Source organism: Xiphophorus maculatus, chromosome 2 (assembly GCF_002775205.1).
Source record: "Xiphophorus maculatus strain JP 163 A chromosome 2, X_maculatus-5.0-male, whole genome shotgun sequence".
Lineage (NCBI taxonomy): Eukaryota > Metazoa > Chordata > Actinopteri > Cyprinodontiformes > Poeciliidae > Xiphophorus > Xiphophorus maculatus.
The window spans coordinates 30,018,989-30,037,489 of NC_036444.1; the positions used below are offsets into that span (position 1 = coordinate 30,018,989).

The 18,501-nt window shown below is 38.3% G+C and overlaps 1 protein-coding gene across 1 annotated transcript in view; it reads right to left on the minus strand.

Annotated features, from left to right (window-relative positions):
• The window catches only part of LOC102222415 (plasma membrane calcium-transporting ATPase 1-like), a 44,468-nt gene that overhangs the window by 10,730 nt on the left and 15,237 nt on the right, over nt 1-18,501 (minus strand). Inside the window, exons 4-10 of the mRNA XM_023342571.1 lie at nt 15,795-15,992; nt 14,913-15,170; nt 13,829-13,954; nt 11,303-11,530; nt 2,849-2,995; nt 1,637-1,851; nt 834-1,076 (exon numbers count right to left, since the gene is read on the minus strand). Coding sequence (XP_023198339.1) covers nt 834-1,076; nt 1,637-1,851; nt 2,849-2,995; nt 11,303-11,530; nt 13,829-13,954; nt 14,913-15,170; nt 15,795-15,992 — 1,415 coding nt within the window. The remainder of the gene's footprint in view (nt 1-833; nt 1,077-1,636; nt 1,852-2,848; nt 2,996-11,302; nt 11,531-13,828; nt 13,955-14,912; nt 15,171-15,794; nt 15,993-18,501) is intronic.

An 18,501-nucleotide genomic window follows, 5' to 3' on the forward strand; every position in this document is an offset into this window, starting at 1 on the left:
AACATGAACTTCTCTGTATACCAAAGCATTCTAAAACTAAATATGAGGACACTTGTTCAACAACTTTTAAAGACAACATCATTAACAAGCCAATGATCCTAAACAAAGCTACAAACCAATAAGAGAAGGATTAGAAAGGCAATGGCAATGTAATAGTCTCATCAAGGTACAGACCTCATCCCAATGTCTTCGGACCTTAGGAGATCTGTGACGAGAGAGATGTCTCCAAACCTAACGATGATGTCACCATAATGATAAGATAGCATGATAAAGCCATGCAGAAAATGACTGTTTAAGTTATTTGAGCTGGTAATTATGGGGTATGCTAAGGTTTTAATACACAGCATTTGCATCTTGAATTCAATTTTTTTAAAAATAAAAATCAGTCATGTAAATTTTGTTGATTGTTTTTAAAACTTTAGATCTAAATTACTCTACAAACTGGTAAAGACCTGTTTGTTTTAGGTTCTGATCTGTAAAACTGTCTGTGTTGACACAAAGGCTGTGGGGTGAGAAGGTAATAGAAAAATTGGCATATCAGAGATTCCAAGTAGTATGTAAAGGTAGTATAGAAAAGGTATGAAAACAATGTACTTTTGAGCTCTGCTAGAAAAGTCAAATGAAACTAAAGAAAAGAAAAGCAACATTCTGTAACAGTCAAGCAGAAATCTGCTGATCAGAAAAGAAACTTGTCATTGCTTCATAAACTCCTAGCTACAACCAAACCCGCTTCCTGCAGAATGTGATCTCATGAGTCCTCAGCTTACTGTGGCAGTGTGCTAAATAGTTAACCCACACAGCTTCCTGAATGAGCAGCTATTCTTAAAGCTTACCATAATCTTGGTGGTGTAGGCGCAGTTGACCCCGATGCCTAGGATGAGCAGGTCCAGTATCTTGGTTGGGATGAGGTCCGGCTCTGGGACTTTTTTATAGTGTCTCCCTGCGATGTAGGCCTGCACCACCGTCATACGGTTCATGGTCAGCGTCCCTGTCTTGTCTGAGCAGATGGCTGTGGCGTTCCCCATTGTCTCACAGGCATCGAGGTGGCGGACCAAGTTATTGTCTTTCATCATTTTCTGACACACAAATAACAGAGAGAGCAGTGATACTGAATTCAGATTCCTCAATCCATACTTCACTATCTCCAGAAGTCACAATTTAAAAATCTTGCTGTGTGAATAAGGCATTAGGTATGAAGCAAAAATGTATTATAACATGTTCTGGTCAGATAAGAACAAAATTGCACTTTTTGGTCTACAAGCAAAGGACGACACATGGTACGTTTGTAACAATGTCTATCACCCTAAGCTGACCATCCTCATGGCAAAACATGGCAGTGGCAGCATCATGCTTTTTTTTAGCAGTTGGTGGGAAGAAACCCCGTTAAGAGGTTGCAAAGACTTGGACCTGGAGGAGCTAATAACACCTGAGTCCACCTGAGGATAAAAAAACGTTTGAAAATCCCAATCCAATACATTAAGGTTTATGGTTGTAAAATGACAAAATTAGAAACTGAGTTATACATTTTTTTTGCAAGCTCCTGCAAAAATACACAAATCATATTCAGGTCAGTCATGACATTGGTATCTGTTTGCATGCAGACAGACGTGAAACTGACAGACTTTGCAAAACTGACCTTGACCGAATACGCTAGGGAAATGGTGACTGCCAGGGGGAGACCCTCAGGCACAGCCACCACCAGCACCGTCACGCCGATGATGAAGAACTTGACCAAGAACTGCACATAGATGGAAACGCACTCTTGCAACCAGGGAAGACCCTGAATCCAGAAGGTATCGATCAGGAAGCGAGTGATTAGGATGATGACGGTGAGGGCCGACATCAACAGACCTGAGAACAAGAGAGGAAAAGAACAAGAAAAGCAAAAACAAATGGATTGCAATTAGTGATGGTTAAAACGCCTTAAAGATCTTTGGTTGAGACTTTGTAGATGAGTTATGCATCTCACTTCAGCATAACTTCCAACAGAACTATGGAAGCCTTGAAACACAAGGCTTTTGACACATTTTTAAAGTTTGACTAAATGTTCTTTTTCTCTCGACTTCAAAAATGACACGAAAGTAAAAAAGAAAAAAAAATCTAAATTAAATATTGTGAAGCTTTTGTGGGATTTTTCTCATATATTTTTTTCTCTTGAAGGGGAGCATAGAAAAATTGTGATGTTCAAAATTTGATCAATTGTGTTTTTATATCAAGTATTTCTCATAATAACAGTATAGTTCCTTAATTAGTTCCTTTATTAATTTCCTTAATAAACAAGAAAAAAAACATTTTTTTAGCCTTGCTTTTTTCTGTCTCGTTTAAATCCTAAAAAGTAAAAAAAAAAAAAAAAAAGAAATTATTGCGTGTAAGTCTTTTTAAAGTCTCATCTAACAAACAGAAAAAGTATTGAGGTTTTTTTTCTCACTTACGACTTGAAGGGCAAGTGGGAAAAAAAACCTCTTCTCTCCCAACAAAGAGAAAAAGAAAAAGATGACTTGTTTGGATGAGAAGAAAAAAAATTACAAATATGGAATGACAGATTCTTTTTCCCTCTTGCCATCCAGGACTTAAACAAGCAAAACAAAACAACGAAAATATTTTCATTTGGTCAGACTTGGAAAGTGAATCTTCAAAAGAAGTTTTTCCCCTTGGCTGTCAGGGTTTCTATACATAACCGATCCACAAGGATCCATATGAATCCAAACATTCCAACATTTTAAAACGTGTTGATTTTAAATTTAACTTAAATATAATTTCTTTCCATCACGTAAGATCCCAGATCATTGTGACTTTTAGTGGTATAAAAATCCCAGCCACAAACTGAATACCAGTCCCCTGTTTGTACCTGCTCTGCCGATCTGTACGGCCAGTTTGGTCAGCTTCCCCTGAAGGACAGATTTCTCCTTCTTTGGAAGAACCTTCTTCTTCTTCTCTGGTTCTCCATCTTCGTTGAGTGGTTGCATCTCAACAGTAGCTCCATCCTTATTTTTCTCTATATGGGACAACGGAAGAAGTGAGTAAAGCATCCAAAATGAAGAACTGGTTCAGCTTTAAAGACACTCTTTAAAAATGTAGTGAAATCCCAATAATTTCTAGTTTTACTAAAACAAGAAACACAACTCAAAACATAAAAATACCGAACAATTTCAAGAGATGCATCTTTGAAAAGAAAACTTAAAATGCCAACATCTGTCTTGACTTCAAAAGCAACTACAATCAGACTTAAGATCTTGAGACAACAGCTGTGAGTTGATTTCAAACAAACCCAGTATTTTTTTTTGTTAGAGGGGTTATGAGAAAAAGCCCTAGTGCTTGAGTGTTAATATATTGTGTCAACTAGATATATACATTGTCTTACAAAAGCATTAATATCTGTGGAAGCTTTCACAAACCATTGTGCATGCTGCAGCTCCTCTGATTAAGCCTCCCCTTGTACATGTGGCGAGTAAAGAGTGTCAAATTAAAATAAATAAATAACTACTATAAATAACCTATTTAAATGTGTTTTGAATTAAATGTGAATTTGAAGTTTAAATAAATACAGAAATTATTAATTAAATATATAATTAATTATATGTGCCTCAATTAAACGTACTGACTTCATTAAAAAAAAATTGATAGAATTATTTCATGATTTAATAAACGACTTCCTGTGAATGAATTCATTAAACACTGAGCTTCAGTGGGCGGGATCAGCTTCAGCTTCTGACTTCCGATTGGCTGCTTCAAACAGGAGGTCAAGACGACTTCTTCCAAGTTTGCTGTATCTGTTCTCTAACAATAAATACTTTTGGGGCGACACCATGTAGACATTAGCTGTCCAGAGTGCAGGTTATCATAGTAACGTGTAATAGTAATCCCAGTGTTAGCTTGTTGTGATGCGTTAAGTCACAGCAGATCTTCAACCTGACTTGTAACCACACTAAGTCCCGAACCACAAGACATCGTTTCCAGTTCCTAACTCAAGCAGAAACACCAGCAGAATTAACCAGTACTGCTGGTAGGGGTATCTGCTGGGGTGTTTGTGTCTGTGCATGTGTGGGGGAGTGTGCAGGGGTGGGTGTGGGTGTGTGTGTGTGAGCAAGCTGATCCCATTTTTGTAATGAGGTTATTAGTAGACAAGAAGGCACCAGCAGCAGGTAGGAGAAGAAAGCAGCTGCTGAGCTTAATGCCGATAATCTTCTTGCTCCTAATCACCATCAACAGAGTCAGGAGCACCTGCTGCTGCTGCTGAGACCACAGTGGCATACTATGGAAGAAATGCCACATGGGATCAAACGGAGCCTGGAGAGTCTTCCCTGGTCCGGCAGTGGAGGCAGGACTTTCCATGGAAGCACCACCAAACATCTCTGTTTCTTTTGTGATTGACCTCAGTTGAATCCAGCTCATACTTCCTCACGCGACACTTAACAACAAAATAATGGCTGGTCAACAAACACAGCATAAAGTCGAACAGCCAGGAGCAGGGGTTTATAGGAAGTATTCCAGTTGTGAGACAGCAAGAGGCAGGGGAAACCATGGAGAGATCTGCCTAAAATAATGTGCATTAATAATGCTCATCTTTTGCCAAAAAGGAATGTAGGGACGTTGGTAAAAAATTACTTATTTTAGGAATTGCTGATATATCATCACAAATCTTGAACATTGTTCATGTTTTTTATTAACCCTGTAACAGAATGCATATTGTTAGACAATATGAGTAAGTCTAAATACACTGTGTTCCAAATTATTATGCAAATTGGATTTAAGTGTCATAAAGATTAAATTTTTTGTTGTGCTATTTAGGGAATAGGGAATCTACGTAAGAAGGATGTTCCACGTTATTAAGCAGGCCACAGGTTTCAAGCAATATAGGAAAGAGAAAGGATCTCTGCTGACAAAAATCATCAGATAGTGTAGTGCCGTATGACAAGGTATGAAAACATTAGATATTTAACAAAAACTGAAGCATTATTGTACTGTGAAGAGATTTGTGGCTGATTCAGAACAAAGATGGGTTTGTACAGATAAAGACATAATGAGGAAGGTTTCTGTTAGACAAATTCATCGGATTAAGAGAGCAGCTATTAAAATGTCCTTACAAAGCAGCAAACAGTTATTTGAAGCTGCTGGTGCCTCTGGAACCTCAAGGTGGAGGATCCTCCAGAGGCTTGCGGTTCATGAACCTACTATTGGGCCCCTAACCAGAGCTCACAAGCAGAACCGGTCTCAGTGGGCCCAGCCGTACATGAAGATTAATTTTCAAACAGACTTGTTCACTGATGACTGCTGGGCAACCCTGGATGGTCCAGATGGACGCAGTAGTGGATTGGTGGTGGATGGCCACCATGTCCCAACACAGCTGTGATGTCAGCAAGGAGGTGGTGGAGTCATATTTTGGGCCAAAATCTTGGGGGCGGGGGGGAGAGAGAGAGAGAGAGAGAGAGAGAGAGAGAGAGAGAGACAGAGAGAGAGAGAGAGAGAGAGAGAGAGAGAGAGAGAGAGAGCTGGTCGGCCCCTTCAGAGTCCAAGAAGGTGTGAAAATGACCTCAACAAAGTATCTGGACTGTCTGACTGATCACTTTCTTTCATGGTTCAAAAAGAAGAGCCGTACCTTCTGTAGCAAAATCATCTTCATGCATGACAATGCACCATCTCATGCTGCAAGGAATACCACTGTGTCATTGGCTGCTATGGGCATAAAAGGGGAGAAACTCATGGTGTGGTCACCATCCTCCTCTGACCTCTGACCTCAACCCTATTGAGAACCTTTGGAGTTTCCTCCAGCAGAAGATCTGAGGGTGGAATGCAGTTCATATCAAAACAGCAGCTCTGGGAAGGTTTTCTGACATCCTGCAAAGAAATTCAAGCAGAAACTTTCCACAAACTCCCAAGTTCAATGGATCAAGAATTGTGCTGTGATATCAAAGAAGGGGTCCTATGTTAACATGTAACTCGGTCTGTTAAGATGTTTTTGATTGAAATAGCTTTTGATTTTAGTACATGTGACCACTTAATGCTGCACATTCAAAGAATGCAGTTCTTTATAATCCATAAAATGTTTAGAAAATTTGCTGTGCATAATAATTTGGAACAGTGCATTTTGAGTTTTTTATTTTTGAAAAAAATACTGTTCTCATGGGGAGCTTTGTTCAGTAAAATTTGATTTATACTGTAATAGTTCACGACTTGAAAATTATTCTGACCATCATTTCCATCGACCATTTAGAAAAATCAGAGAAAATATCACTTGCATAATAATTTGGAACATGGTGTATGTACAACAAGCCAAGAGGAGGAAAAACTCAATATTCTATGTAGCTGTGTTTAAATCAATGTTTGTTTCTGATGCCAATTATGGCATCAGGAAAGGTTGATGGAAAAGGAAAAATTCTAAATAACTTACTCAAATTTACATAAAAACGGTTTTTATACTTGCTTGAGGTGGTTTTTGGCTTTTCTGAAAAAGACTCAAAGTGCTAAAGAGGAGACATACATTAATAGGTTCTAATGTTGTGAGAGGTCCCGTCCCATTCACTAGCGGGTCTGTGCCTTCCAAGAGGTGTGAAATGGAAAAAATTATAAGTCTAAATCTCCAGCTCAGAGGGGAGAACTGTCAGCCTGGAGTGTCTGGTGAGAGGCGTTCACAGAGATGTGTGCTCCATGCTAGTTTGCAACCTCTACATCTTGTTTATTACAGCTATGCTTAGCATCAACATCTTACAAAATCACACTTTGCCTAGGTTGATTAATTGGAAACATGCCCAATTCACATTTTCTGCTCTGCAACATTTTATAAACTTACTCAAAATTCACATGACAATTGGATTCCAAACTGTTCTCTGAGCCACCACCACATTAATGCCCTTGTTCTGCATTAATGTGGTAACTAGTGAAGCTGCTTGGTCTCAAACACACAACTTCACAGACGTTGCTCTCTGTTCATCCAATAACCTGGAGATTTACGAGATTTTCTAAAAATGTTCAGTACTTTAAATACTGTCAACTTTACACTTCAAGCAGAATACCTCAAATAAGTACACTAGAGTAAGAAGACATGTGTCGCCTGAATGGATGGCACAGCAAACTGTTGCCACTGACTAATCCCTTTAGTCTGAATTCCCACTGTGAAATAGTTTTTTTTTCCAAGCATAAAAACCTTTCAACCGTTAGGATTTTATCTCTTCCTAAAGTATTTATTTTCCTCAAACTTTTTCACATTTTGAAATGTTTCAACCCCAAACTTTAATGTATTTAATGGGATTATATGTGACAGACAAAGTAGTGCAAAACTGCAAATGGGAAGGAAAAGGATAAAATAAAAATCTAAAAAGAGTGACATCTATTTATATTCAACATTCCGATTACAGTTTCAAGTAATGAGTGGAGTAAATGATTACAACTGCAAAATAAGTAATTTGATTGTTTCTTCCCTAAAAGCAGAAAGTGTTACTGTGAATTTGCTTGTGAGAGTGTTTCGTGATAATCAGGTATGTATGAGCATGCAACGTCACTGGTAACAGCGTAAATCAAGAGGAGGTTCTAGAGAGCGCATGTTAATGGATGGACGTTTGAGTGACAAAAACATTGACATCCACTGACCACTGTGCATGGAAAGAAAACTTTCATCTATGGTGAAAAATTCCATCTCTAGTCCAAGTGAGTGACATGCAACTCCTCTGATAGTCATTGAGAAACCCTCTAATGACATGACCGCTGCAGCTTACAAATCCAATTCCACCTTGAAAACCTCAGACTTTGCCTCTCTTGTTAAACAGGTGAAAATAGACTTTCTTTCTAACTATGTTATTGCTGTACTTTACTTTCACACACACACACAATTTTATATGTTGAAATATGAAAAAATATAGGTTAATAGAAGAAAGACTTGATTTTCTTTAGGTATGGAGGAATGTACAGAAAACCGGTTAAAATGTTCAAGTCAGAGCTGCTTCATTTTATTACATTTTCGTATCATTTTATATCATCAGATCTGTGGTGTAATGGTAAATACCCTGTACTTATGTAAAGCTTTATCAAGTCTACAAGACTCCAAAGGGCTTTATACAATATTCAGTTATTCACACATTCACACACTAATGGTGGTGAGCTACATTGTAGCAACAGCTGCCCTGGAGCAGTCATACAGAAGCGAGGCTACTGTACAGCCGACGCCACCAGGCCCTGTGACCACCGACAGGGTACTGAAGAAGAGAGAGGAAGAGCTGCTAACTGATCACCCCCTAGTGGCGGACTGGATTGTCGGCAGAAAAGGATGCCAAGCAGACTCGGTAAACCCAAATTAGGGTTGAGGATGAATGGAGAACCACTGTCAGAAGTGGGGTTCACACATTCACGGGAGGGTTTCTCATGAGGAGGATGTGGTCATGATCAGGACCTCTTTTGGAGCCTGTCATAGTGGTTATTGAGGGATTGTTTGATGAACACCAGCCTTGTTGGACACTCAAGAAAAATTCCTTTAGGGCTTGGCTTGGTTGTAACTCCTGACAGACATGTGCCAGGTGGCTAAAGAACTGTGGCTTTTGTGGTGGCAGAGGCGAAAACCTTGGCCATGAGACACAATGGAGAAAGATTTTCAACTGACCTTGAGGAGGTCCAAGCAAACTTTTTAACAGCTTAGAAAGAGAAAGCAGGGTCCATCCAGAATGTGACTTTGGTTAACTAGGAAAACTGGAGATGGGTTCAACGGTATCATTGGGCAGTGGAAGGACTAAATCCATTACTGTGGCAGAAGTCGCTGAGCTGGATCATAAGCTGCCTTGTGGCAGAACGAAAGTGGTGGAAAGGATTCATCCAGAGATGCAGAAGACTCTGTACATTGTAAAGTGGTCATTGTTGACTATTTATATAAATGTACTTCTGCAGTCTTACAAACTGTACAATCATCTTTTGACCTGCATAAAATACACTGTAAAACCCAGACAAAGTTAGCTGCAGCATCAGTTTCCAGAGTCACGTGATTACGTCTGTCAAACAGACAAACCTTACTTATTCATGCTTAACCGATATCACTCAATGTATTACCATTACATGAGTGACTGAGTGAGGTCTCATCAGAAAAACATCAAGCCACAAATGAGGTGAAAATGGATTTATCTACAACTACTACTGCCCCTATTAATATTAATATTTCATCCAGTAGTCAGTGAGCAGCAACAATGTAGTGTCCTCCACAAATATCTAAATTCGCAGGACAAGTGATGCGAATTAGCTGTTGCTATTGCACTATGACATAAACATGGGACTGCTGTTTTGTTCAGTTTGTCTATGTCACTGTATGTCTGTCCCTACCAAATAAACCAAATAAAATAAATTTGAACCTTTACCTTTGAGCACATTAACTAAATGTGGGAAAAAATAATCCTACATCAGAAACAATTGTTTCTAAGCAAACACTGCTGCCACATTTATTACCCCCCTTAACTACTTCCATAAAATAATTATTATCATTGAAACATGACTTCCCGTTTTACATGATGTAATAACAGAAACACACACAAACACATTTCTTGTAGCCACCGGTCACCAGGCTTGACAAGGATCCGTATTCATCTTGCCACCACTTACGCTGAGGAGGATGGCAGAAGAGGTCAAAAATCTCAAAAGCTCACTGTTAGAGAATTGGGCATCTTGGGTTACCACGTCTCCATGGCAACTATTAAATTAATGCCAACTAGTTGTTTGGTACAAAAGCTCACTGTTAGAGAATTGGGCATCTTGGGTTTCCACGTCTCCATGGCAACTATTAAATTAATGCCAACTAGTTGTTTGGTACAAAACCTCACTGTTAGAGAATTGGGCATCTTGGGTTACCACGTCTCCATGGCAACTATTAAATTAATGCCAACTAGTTGTTTGGTACTGATGCACTACCATAACCAGCATAAGCTTTTGAAGTTTGTAGAAACTCTAACTGTAATTGAAACTTTCTGATTTGGATAATTTTGATTACAGAGGCTTCAGTAATCATTTTATTTGTTGTTTCTGTTGTTTTGTTGATTTATTTTGCATATTTAAAATGTCTTCTGGTTCCTGTGCTAAATGTTAGTTAGAAATTAAAAATCATTGATTCTTGAACTTGATGCCATTAATTCCATTACTCTTATATTAGTTGAAACTGGTTTCAAATCAACAATATTATGGTTTGTTGCAATAACTTCTGAGACAATTTATCGTCCAGCAAAATGTGTTATTGTGACAGGCCTAGTCAAAGATCATTTTCACAACATGTTCCAACCTTGTGAAATGTTGCAGAATAAGATTGAGGTTGTCATATTTTCAAATGTGGAATCTGCATATTATTAAGTGTTATGATATCCTTACTAACTTAATACACTTATCAAAATTAAAGGTTGGATTTTCTACAGTTAATAGTTTCTTAAATTAAATAATCTTCAATAATAGATTATTAATGCTAAGGCTTTTAATATGTCTTTACCAGGAATACTTACAAAGAATGCAGTAAACCATCTGTTATTAAGAAAAACATGAACAAGCGATCTGCAAACAATCATCCAAAACCAACATGGAATCACACAGGGCTTCTTTCCCCAAGTGACTAAAAACAACTTCATTTCCTCACAGGCATTAATACACACTCCATCTGGTGGAAATTAAACTCTGATGTGATGCCTACCTTTCTTGTTTTTGACTTCCTTTTTACCTGTAAAAACACAAAAAAATCAATCAAACAAATGCAACAAATCAACAGATATTTCTACACTCTAAAATATATATTTTAGCCCTTAGGTTTTTATCTGTGCGACATTAACTTTAGTTGGTGAGTTGCAGACTTAAAAGCAAACTACTAGATCAATTTAATTCTCTCAAAATGGTTTGCTAATTTTGATATATATATATATATATATATATATATATATATATATATATATATATATATATATATATATATATATGCTTTTAAAAACAGCTGAGTGGGATTTTTATTTTTACAATTGTACAGTTTCAAATAACTTGATATCAAATACTCTAAATTGTAAGAAGTTGCATTAAATCAGCAAAAAAGCATACTGTATCATCTACAGTAAATATTAACAAAATATCAATGTCTAAATCTGGGTTATGTAACATTGAGACATTGATTCATGTCTCAATGTTGAAATTATGCATCTCTGTAAAAATACCTCATGATCCAGAGTCTGGAAGTCACCTCTTGAAAGAAAGAAATAGGAAACAATCTTGCAAAGACCTTTGACTGGACCTGAGGGATGCACTACACTTTGATTTAGCTGATCTGTGCCACAGGGAGGGTGTGAGGAGACACTGTTGGACGCCACACTATGTTTCTTCTGAGATGATGACTCGTGTATTTGGCTGCTGTTAAACTTACTCTTCTTATCCTTTTTGTCTTTGTTTTTCTTTTCCTCATTTTTCTTCTCTTTTTTGTCATCGCTGCTGCCTTCGCTGTCTTCACTGGCACCGAGCAATTTGAAAATAATTCCCGTCTGAGAATTCACACCTACGGCGGTGACTAGCATCTTTCCAGAGCCCTCCATTACATGTGTGCCTGCAGAGACGCATGGAAAGAAAAAGTTACAATCTTCCTCTGTGAATCCCGTCAAAATTAGCCTAAGCAGAAACTCTGAAAGCTGTGCTTGTTAAGCCCACTTTTTAAAGTCAAACTTTCTTTAGTCATTTTGATTCCTTTCAAAGTTAGCCTTTAAGAAGACATTCTCAATGAGTTTGTGTTGGTATACGTCAAGGCAAGCATGTCAAAATTATTGAAATGATGTCCTTATATTATCTCATGATTTCCCAGAGTATTGTCCTATTCTAGTCCTTGGTTGTTTTAGTAATTTTCCATTGAATTACTAAGGCAAATTCAAAGGCTGAACTGGCTTAGTAATTTCAGTTGGTGGTGTCAAACTGAAATTGAACACCACTGTTTGGCTGTCTTGCTTTTAAATTTCTATTTTTAAAACTTCTCCATTTAATTTTTTTGTTTTGTTTTTTCTGTACTAACATTCTAGAGATAAAATAAATGTGTGCTTTGTTATTAGAGAGACAGTAATTTTATCAGGCACATGTCTCATCTCCAGATATCATGTTAATGTTTCAAGTAAGGCAACTGTTTTTCCTTTTGAGTAACATCAATCAGCTTTTCCATATAGATGCCAAGGTCTTTGAGAAAATATTATAAGTCAGTTTTATGTAAACACTTTCTTATAAATATGATGGCTTTTCCCTTTCTGCAGCATTCTCACACTTTTTACAGTCAAATTCATCCCCTTCTTCTCATGTATTTTCAGTTTCACGTTTTTAGGATTTACCAGGACATAATCATTTAAATGGCAGGTAAGCACATGTGGTGTTCTGAGAAAATGTTTGCCTCCTGTTGAGAATAAATAATTCTGTGTTTTCCTTCTATCTCTTTTAGATAGTTGCAAAACTAAAGCTAAAGGAAATGACATGTTAGGAAATGCCCTCAAAGCTAGGGTTAAAGGGCATGACACACTAGGGAATGCCCTCTTTAGGTTGTAGTTTAGATAGAGGCTAACAAAAAGAATGGAAAACTTTTGTTTGATGCCATTTTGTTTTGCTAACTCCTAAAGGTAGCATGAGAAATGGACCTGCTGTATTTTGGTATTAATAAATGGAATTCATAAATTCAACTCACTGACTCTTCTTCAACCTCAAACAACAAGAACGTAGCATAGAGAAGGATAAATTCTCCATACTCCTTACAGAATTTGTCTGTTTCATTTGCTGCACTGAAATGTTTCAGATCATTAGAAAAATTATAAAATACAAAACCAGTTTTCAAATGCTGACTTCATATAAATCAGGGGTCTCCAAAGTCAGTCCTGGAGGGCCGGCATCCTGCGTGTTTTAGTTCTCTCCCTGATTTAACACACCTGGATCAAATGATGGCTCATTAGCGGCCTAAGAAAAACACTGACATGCTGAAAAGGTTGTTACTACCACCAGGGAGAGAAATAAAACATGCAGGATGCCGGACCACCAGGACTGACTTTGGGCACCCTTGATATAAATAATAAACCTTCTAAAACGAATGTGTCACCTTTAGCAGCAACACGTATCAAGAGTACGATAACTGGCAAAAAATCTTTAACATCACCGCTGAGGACTGCTGGCCCACTCTGCTTTGTTTTAAATGTTTTTAATTTTTTAAGCCATATTGGAGGGACTACCATACTAGTGTTTATGAGTAGGATGTAAGTCAAGACTTTAGATAGGCCACTCCAAAATTTCCTTTTTCTTTAAAAGTCATTCATAGATTCATAGGTGAGCTGTGCTTTGGATACTTACCCTGCTGTGTTTTCAAAGTGTGAGTGGGCTTCAGGTTCTGTACATAGACAGAAAACAGCTTCTTTTCAAACATTTTACTTTGAGGGAATATGAAGTTTTTTTAAGCTTCTAGTTTTCTTTCTTTTTTTAAAATCTGCTACATTTTTGTTTAGAAGGACAAACAGTCCCATGATAATAAACCTTTAGTTACCTAAAAGTTAGCATGTTAAGGCATTTTAGTAGAAGTAAAGCGTGGAGCCTTTAAATAGCATTATGTTGCTGTTAACATCTGCATGCTGTGATGTGATAATAAAAGCCTTGTAAAATGGATTTTTTAATATTGTTTTCTTTACTGTTTTAATTGTGACTGTAACTCGGATTCTGTCAGCACCTTCACAGGTTTAGGCTAAAAAAAAGCTTTAACTTCTAGTCTGTCAAGGTGAAAACCAGAGAAATGACCCGATGTACTTTAGAAGAAAATGTGCTTGGTAGGAGTTGATAATGACAGTTCAGGTCAGGGTGAGCTTAGCTGAAAATCTGCAGTAGAGAAATGCACCTGAGAGCAACATGGGGTCTTTGTCAATGGTCTTCTTGACATGATCTGACTCTCCGGTCAGAGAGCTCTCATCGATCTTCAGATCGTTACCCTGAATTAAGATGCCGTCGGCTGGGAGGAGGTCACCTGCAACAGCAACACAGAGGCCATAACTGTTGGTTAAAAGTTACATCACAGTTATATCACCAATCACCTGTAAGCAAAGGAGAAACATGAAAAGAAAATTCTGAAGTATGTGTGTTTTTTGCAGATTAATATAGTGTACCTGTGTGCTTCTTCAAACAAAATTTGATGTATGTTTCTTTAATTGTTTGTGCTAGTTTTATGGATTTATTGTAATTTGAAGTATTATTCTGTCTTTGTTGTACTGCAGCCTTGTCCCCTTTTCTAAGACAAATTTCTTCCACGGGAGACAAATAAATGATCTTATCCAATATTAGTGAGACATAAAACAGTCCTTTTCATTTTAAAGAAAGAGAGAATATTGCTAAATTGCTTTTTCTGGACACTGCAGCTTTCTTTCTATATTCAGGAACATTTTAGACATCAGTGGCCAAAATTGGAATTGGTAGGTCAAGCATTCTAAAGATCTGTAATGGGTGACTGGCCAGAAAATTGGAATTGGGGAACCCCTACTGCAAACCCTTGGTAATGAAGCCTAGGCGCAAGTTCAAGCTGGAAGACTTCCGCTCCACCCATTCCATCTAATTACTGCGTCATCTTCATCACTGGACCTTGACCCGCCTTCTCCAATCTTCAATCAAGCTCTGTTAAAAGGCTCCACACCCACGCCGCCAGTTGCTTTCCAGCTTTGCTCAACCCACCTCCTCCCCTTCTCCACCAGCATTTCAAGTCGTCATCTTTCCCAACCTCCACCACCAGTGTCGGGCCCCGGGGGAGTATCCCTATTCAGCATTGATGGGCTCATCTGAATTCGCCGGAATTCACTGCTCAAATCTCCAGCCGGGGCCCGAGCGCCAAAGAATTGTTATTCATTTTTTGTCAATAAATTTCCTAATCGTTTATTCTTTTCTGTCTGAGTCTCTCCAGATTGAAATGTCGGCACACCAGTGTGTTTACTCACCATACTTGACTTGTGCGATGTCTCCGACCACGATCTCCGACACTTTGATCTGGATCACCTGCCCCGCTCGGACAATGGTGAACTTTTGCTCTTGTTCGATGCGACTCTGCAGACCGCGGAACTGCTTCTCTTTGCTCCAGTCGTTAAAAGCCGTCACCAGCACCACGCATACCACAGACAGTAGAATGGCAGCGCCTTCGATCCATCCGGTCTCCGCATCCCCCTCTTCTTCCACACCACCAGCTGCTTTTCCACAGTCTGAACAGAGATTTTAAAATCGTCTGACAATTTATTCTCTAATCCTTTTTGCCTATGTTGAACTGGAGACAAGTTTTTTTTTACTATAACTAGATAATTCATATTAGATAATTGAGTTTATTATGTCTAGTATTTTTTTTAACAGTAATATACTTTCCATAGAGATAGTAAATGACATACATTCTGATAATACAGTCAGACTGAAGAATTATGTGGACTCTTTTTCTCAAGTCTTGTGTCAGACCACGTTTCTGTTAAACATTATTAATAAATACAAAATATGTATGACAAGATATATATAGATTTAACTAGAGAATTGACAGAAACTAGGAAAATTAGCTTAACATATTAGAGCACAAAAGTTTACCATGAAACCATAAAAATATGTTGAAACAGAAACCTTCAAAAATGTTTCTAATTCTAATAATCTGGTCCTAATTTGCTGCATTGATATGGCTGGCTTTTAACTTGAGTATTTATGTAGCTACGGAGGTCAATAACTGGGATAAAAAGCATTTAATAGCAAAAGATTTGTACTGTTGATATGGTTGTGCTACCAGACATCTCTACCACAGTGCTCAAAATATCCAAATAATATCCAAGTACAGCGGAGAAAATACTCACTTTGTCTTTCTGCATCTGGTGGACTGTAGAAAGAAAGGCTTAGAGAAATGACTGCTGCCACCTCCAAGATGATAAGCGTGACGTCCTGCAGGGCCTCCCACACTAACTGCAAAAAGGTTTTAGGCTTTTTTGGAGGGATGACATTCAGTCCAAACTCTTCTTTCCTCTTGTTTATGTCCTCTGGTTTTCCTTCAAGACCTGCAAAGGCATTTAAAAAATGACAGCAGATTGAAAGGTAGGCTTAAACTAGTTTTTTCCACAGTGCTCTAAGTCCAGACTAAGTAAATTAAAACTTTAAAACTTGTGTAGACTTGGCTGTTTTTAGCATGTTGGTCTAAATGTAGGGTGAAGTAAGCTAATTTGGTCTACATTTAAAATACACAAAAGCAACTAAAAGCCGGGTTTAGTTGGAATGTTTCAGTGTGGTTCAAACTCAAAAAAGAATATAATGTAGTTTGTATTTCTCAAAGAATTTAATGTGGTATAAAATTCATCAAAATTTTATACCACATTTCACCATAATTCAAAAAATCAGAGGATTAATCTGTACATCCACTATAAAGTCAGTACCAATGCTGTGCCCAAACAAAACAAATACAGGTAAAATGACCCAATTTCAACTACTTAAAAACCCTACAGGAAATTATAAGTCAACTAAGCTCCAGTTCCTGCTGTCTGGATGTTTTACCCACACATTTCTTTAAGAAAGTCCTGCCTGTTATTGCTACTGACCTGATCCAAATAGTAAACTCATCGCTCTCATCAGGCGTTTTGCCCCAGGCTCTGAAAACAGCAGTAATCAAACCACTTATAAAAAAGAACAATCTGGACAAATTACTACTGCAGAATTACAGGCCGATCTCCGACCTCCCATTCATCAGCAAAGTTATTGAAAAAGCTGTGTGTAAACAATTAACTAGCTTCCTAACAATAACCAACCGCTTTGACTCCTTCCAGTCTGGTTTTCGTGCTCACCACAGCACAGAGACCGCCCTCGTAAAAGTGTTCTACGATATTCATATAAATAGTACAGGTTCTAGACCTCAGTGCAGCTTTTGACACTGTTGACCATGACATATTACTGAATTGACTGGAGAGTTGGGTCGAACTCTCCGGTCCAGAACTCAACTGGTTTGAATCTTACATAAAGAACAGGGATTTCTTTGTTTCAATTGGAAACTTCTCATCAAAGAGGTCAAAGGTCACATGTTGGATACCCCAAGGTTCAATCTTAGGACCCCTCTGATTTAATATTTATATGCTCCCACTAGCTCAGGTTATAACAGGAAATAATATTAGCTACCATAACTATGCAGATGACACACAGCTCTACATTACAATGTCACCAGGGGACTCTGAACCCATCCAATCACTGAACAGATGCTTAGATCAGATAAATGTGTGGATGTGCCAAAACCTTCTCCAGATGAACAGAAACAAAACTGAAGTTATTATTTTTGGACCTAAAGAGGAACGATCTAGAGTTATAGATCTAGAGTCAGTGCACAGTTTCAGTTATTACAACTAAAAACCAGTGATCAGGCCCGAAACCTGGGAGTAGTGATGGACTCTGACCTGAACCTCCAGAGCCACATAAAGACAGTTACAAAGTCGGCCTTCAATCACCTGAAGAACATTTCCAGGATTAAAGGACTAATGTCTCAGCAAGATCTAGAGAAACTCATCCATGCGTTCAGCCATATCTTCAGTCGCATTGATTATTGCAACAGCGTCTTCACAGGTCTGTCCAACAAATCAATCAAACAGCTGCAGCTGGTCCAGAATGCTACTGCTGGCGTTCTCACTAAAACCAGCAAGATAGAGCACATAACACCAGTTTTAAAGTCCCTACACTGGCTCCCTGTAGCTCAAAGAATAGACTTTAAAATACTGCTGTTAGTTTACAAATCACTGAACGGCTTAGCACCACAATACATTAAAGATCTGCTGTTGTTGTATCAACCCTCCAGATCTCTCAGGTCTTCCGGTTCTGGTCCGCTCTGCATCCCCAGAACCAGAACCAAACGAGGAGAAGCAGCTTTCAGCATCTATGCACCACAAATTTGGAACAAACTTCCAGAAAACTGTAAAACAGCTGAAACACTGACTTACTTTAAATCTTGATGATAGGTTTTTATGTTAATTACAAATATAAATACTTAGGACTGTGAGAATCGGTGCCTGCTCTTGGAGTGTGTGTGCCTTTAGCAGAAGGAAGAGTGCCGAGTTGGAAAACAGATGGCCTGAAGCCAGAGTAAGAGCTGACACCTAACAGGAGAGGACATCAAAGACTAATGGTCAAAGTTTTATGACGTAGAGGGACACAAGAACTGAAGTTTATGACCGAGAGGGGGTCGAAAGCTGACCCAGAGAATCTCGGGAACTGGAAATGCAGGATGGCACCATTGTTTAAGTAGAGACTTGTGTTTTGGCAGCTGTGTTTCTGTTTGCACCGCCCCTATTTAAACAAGCTGACAATCACTGTAACCTAGGAACCAATCACTGTAACCTAGGAACCAATCACTGTAAGCTAGGAACCGCCCCAATGAGAATAAAAGAACTGCAGGAAGTAGCGTACTTCAGAGGTGGTTCAGAGATAGACAAAGAGATGCCTTGGGCCACGTCCTCCGCTCTTCTGAGTGTATGGGAATTTCAACTGTTTCTCTGTTGTTTTTATAAATGTCTAGAGAGAATGTTTAGGTATTAA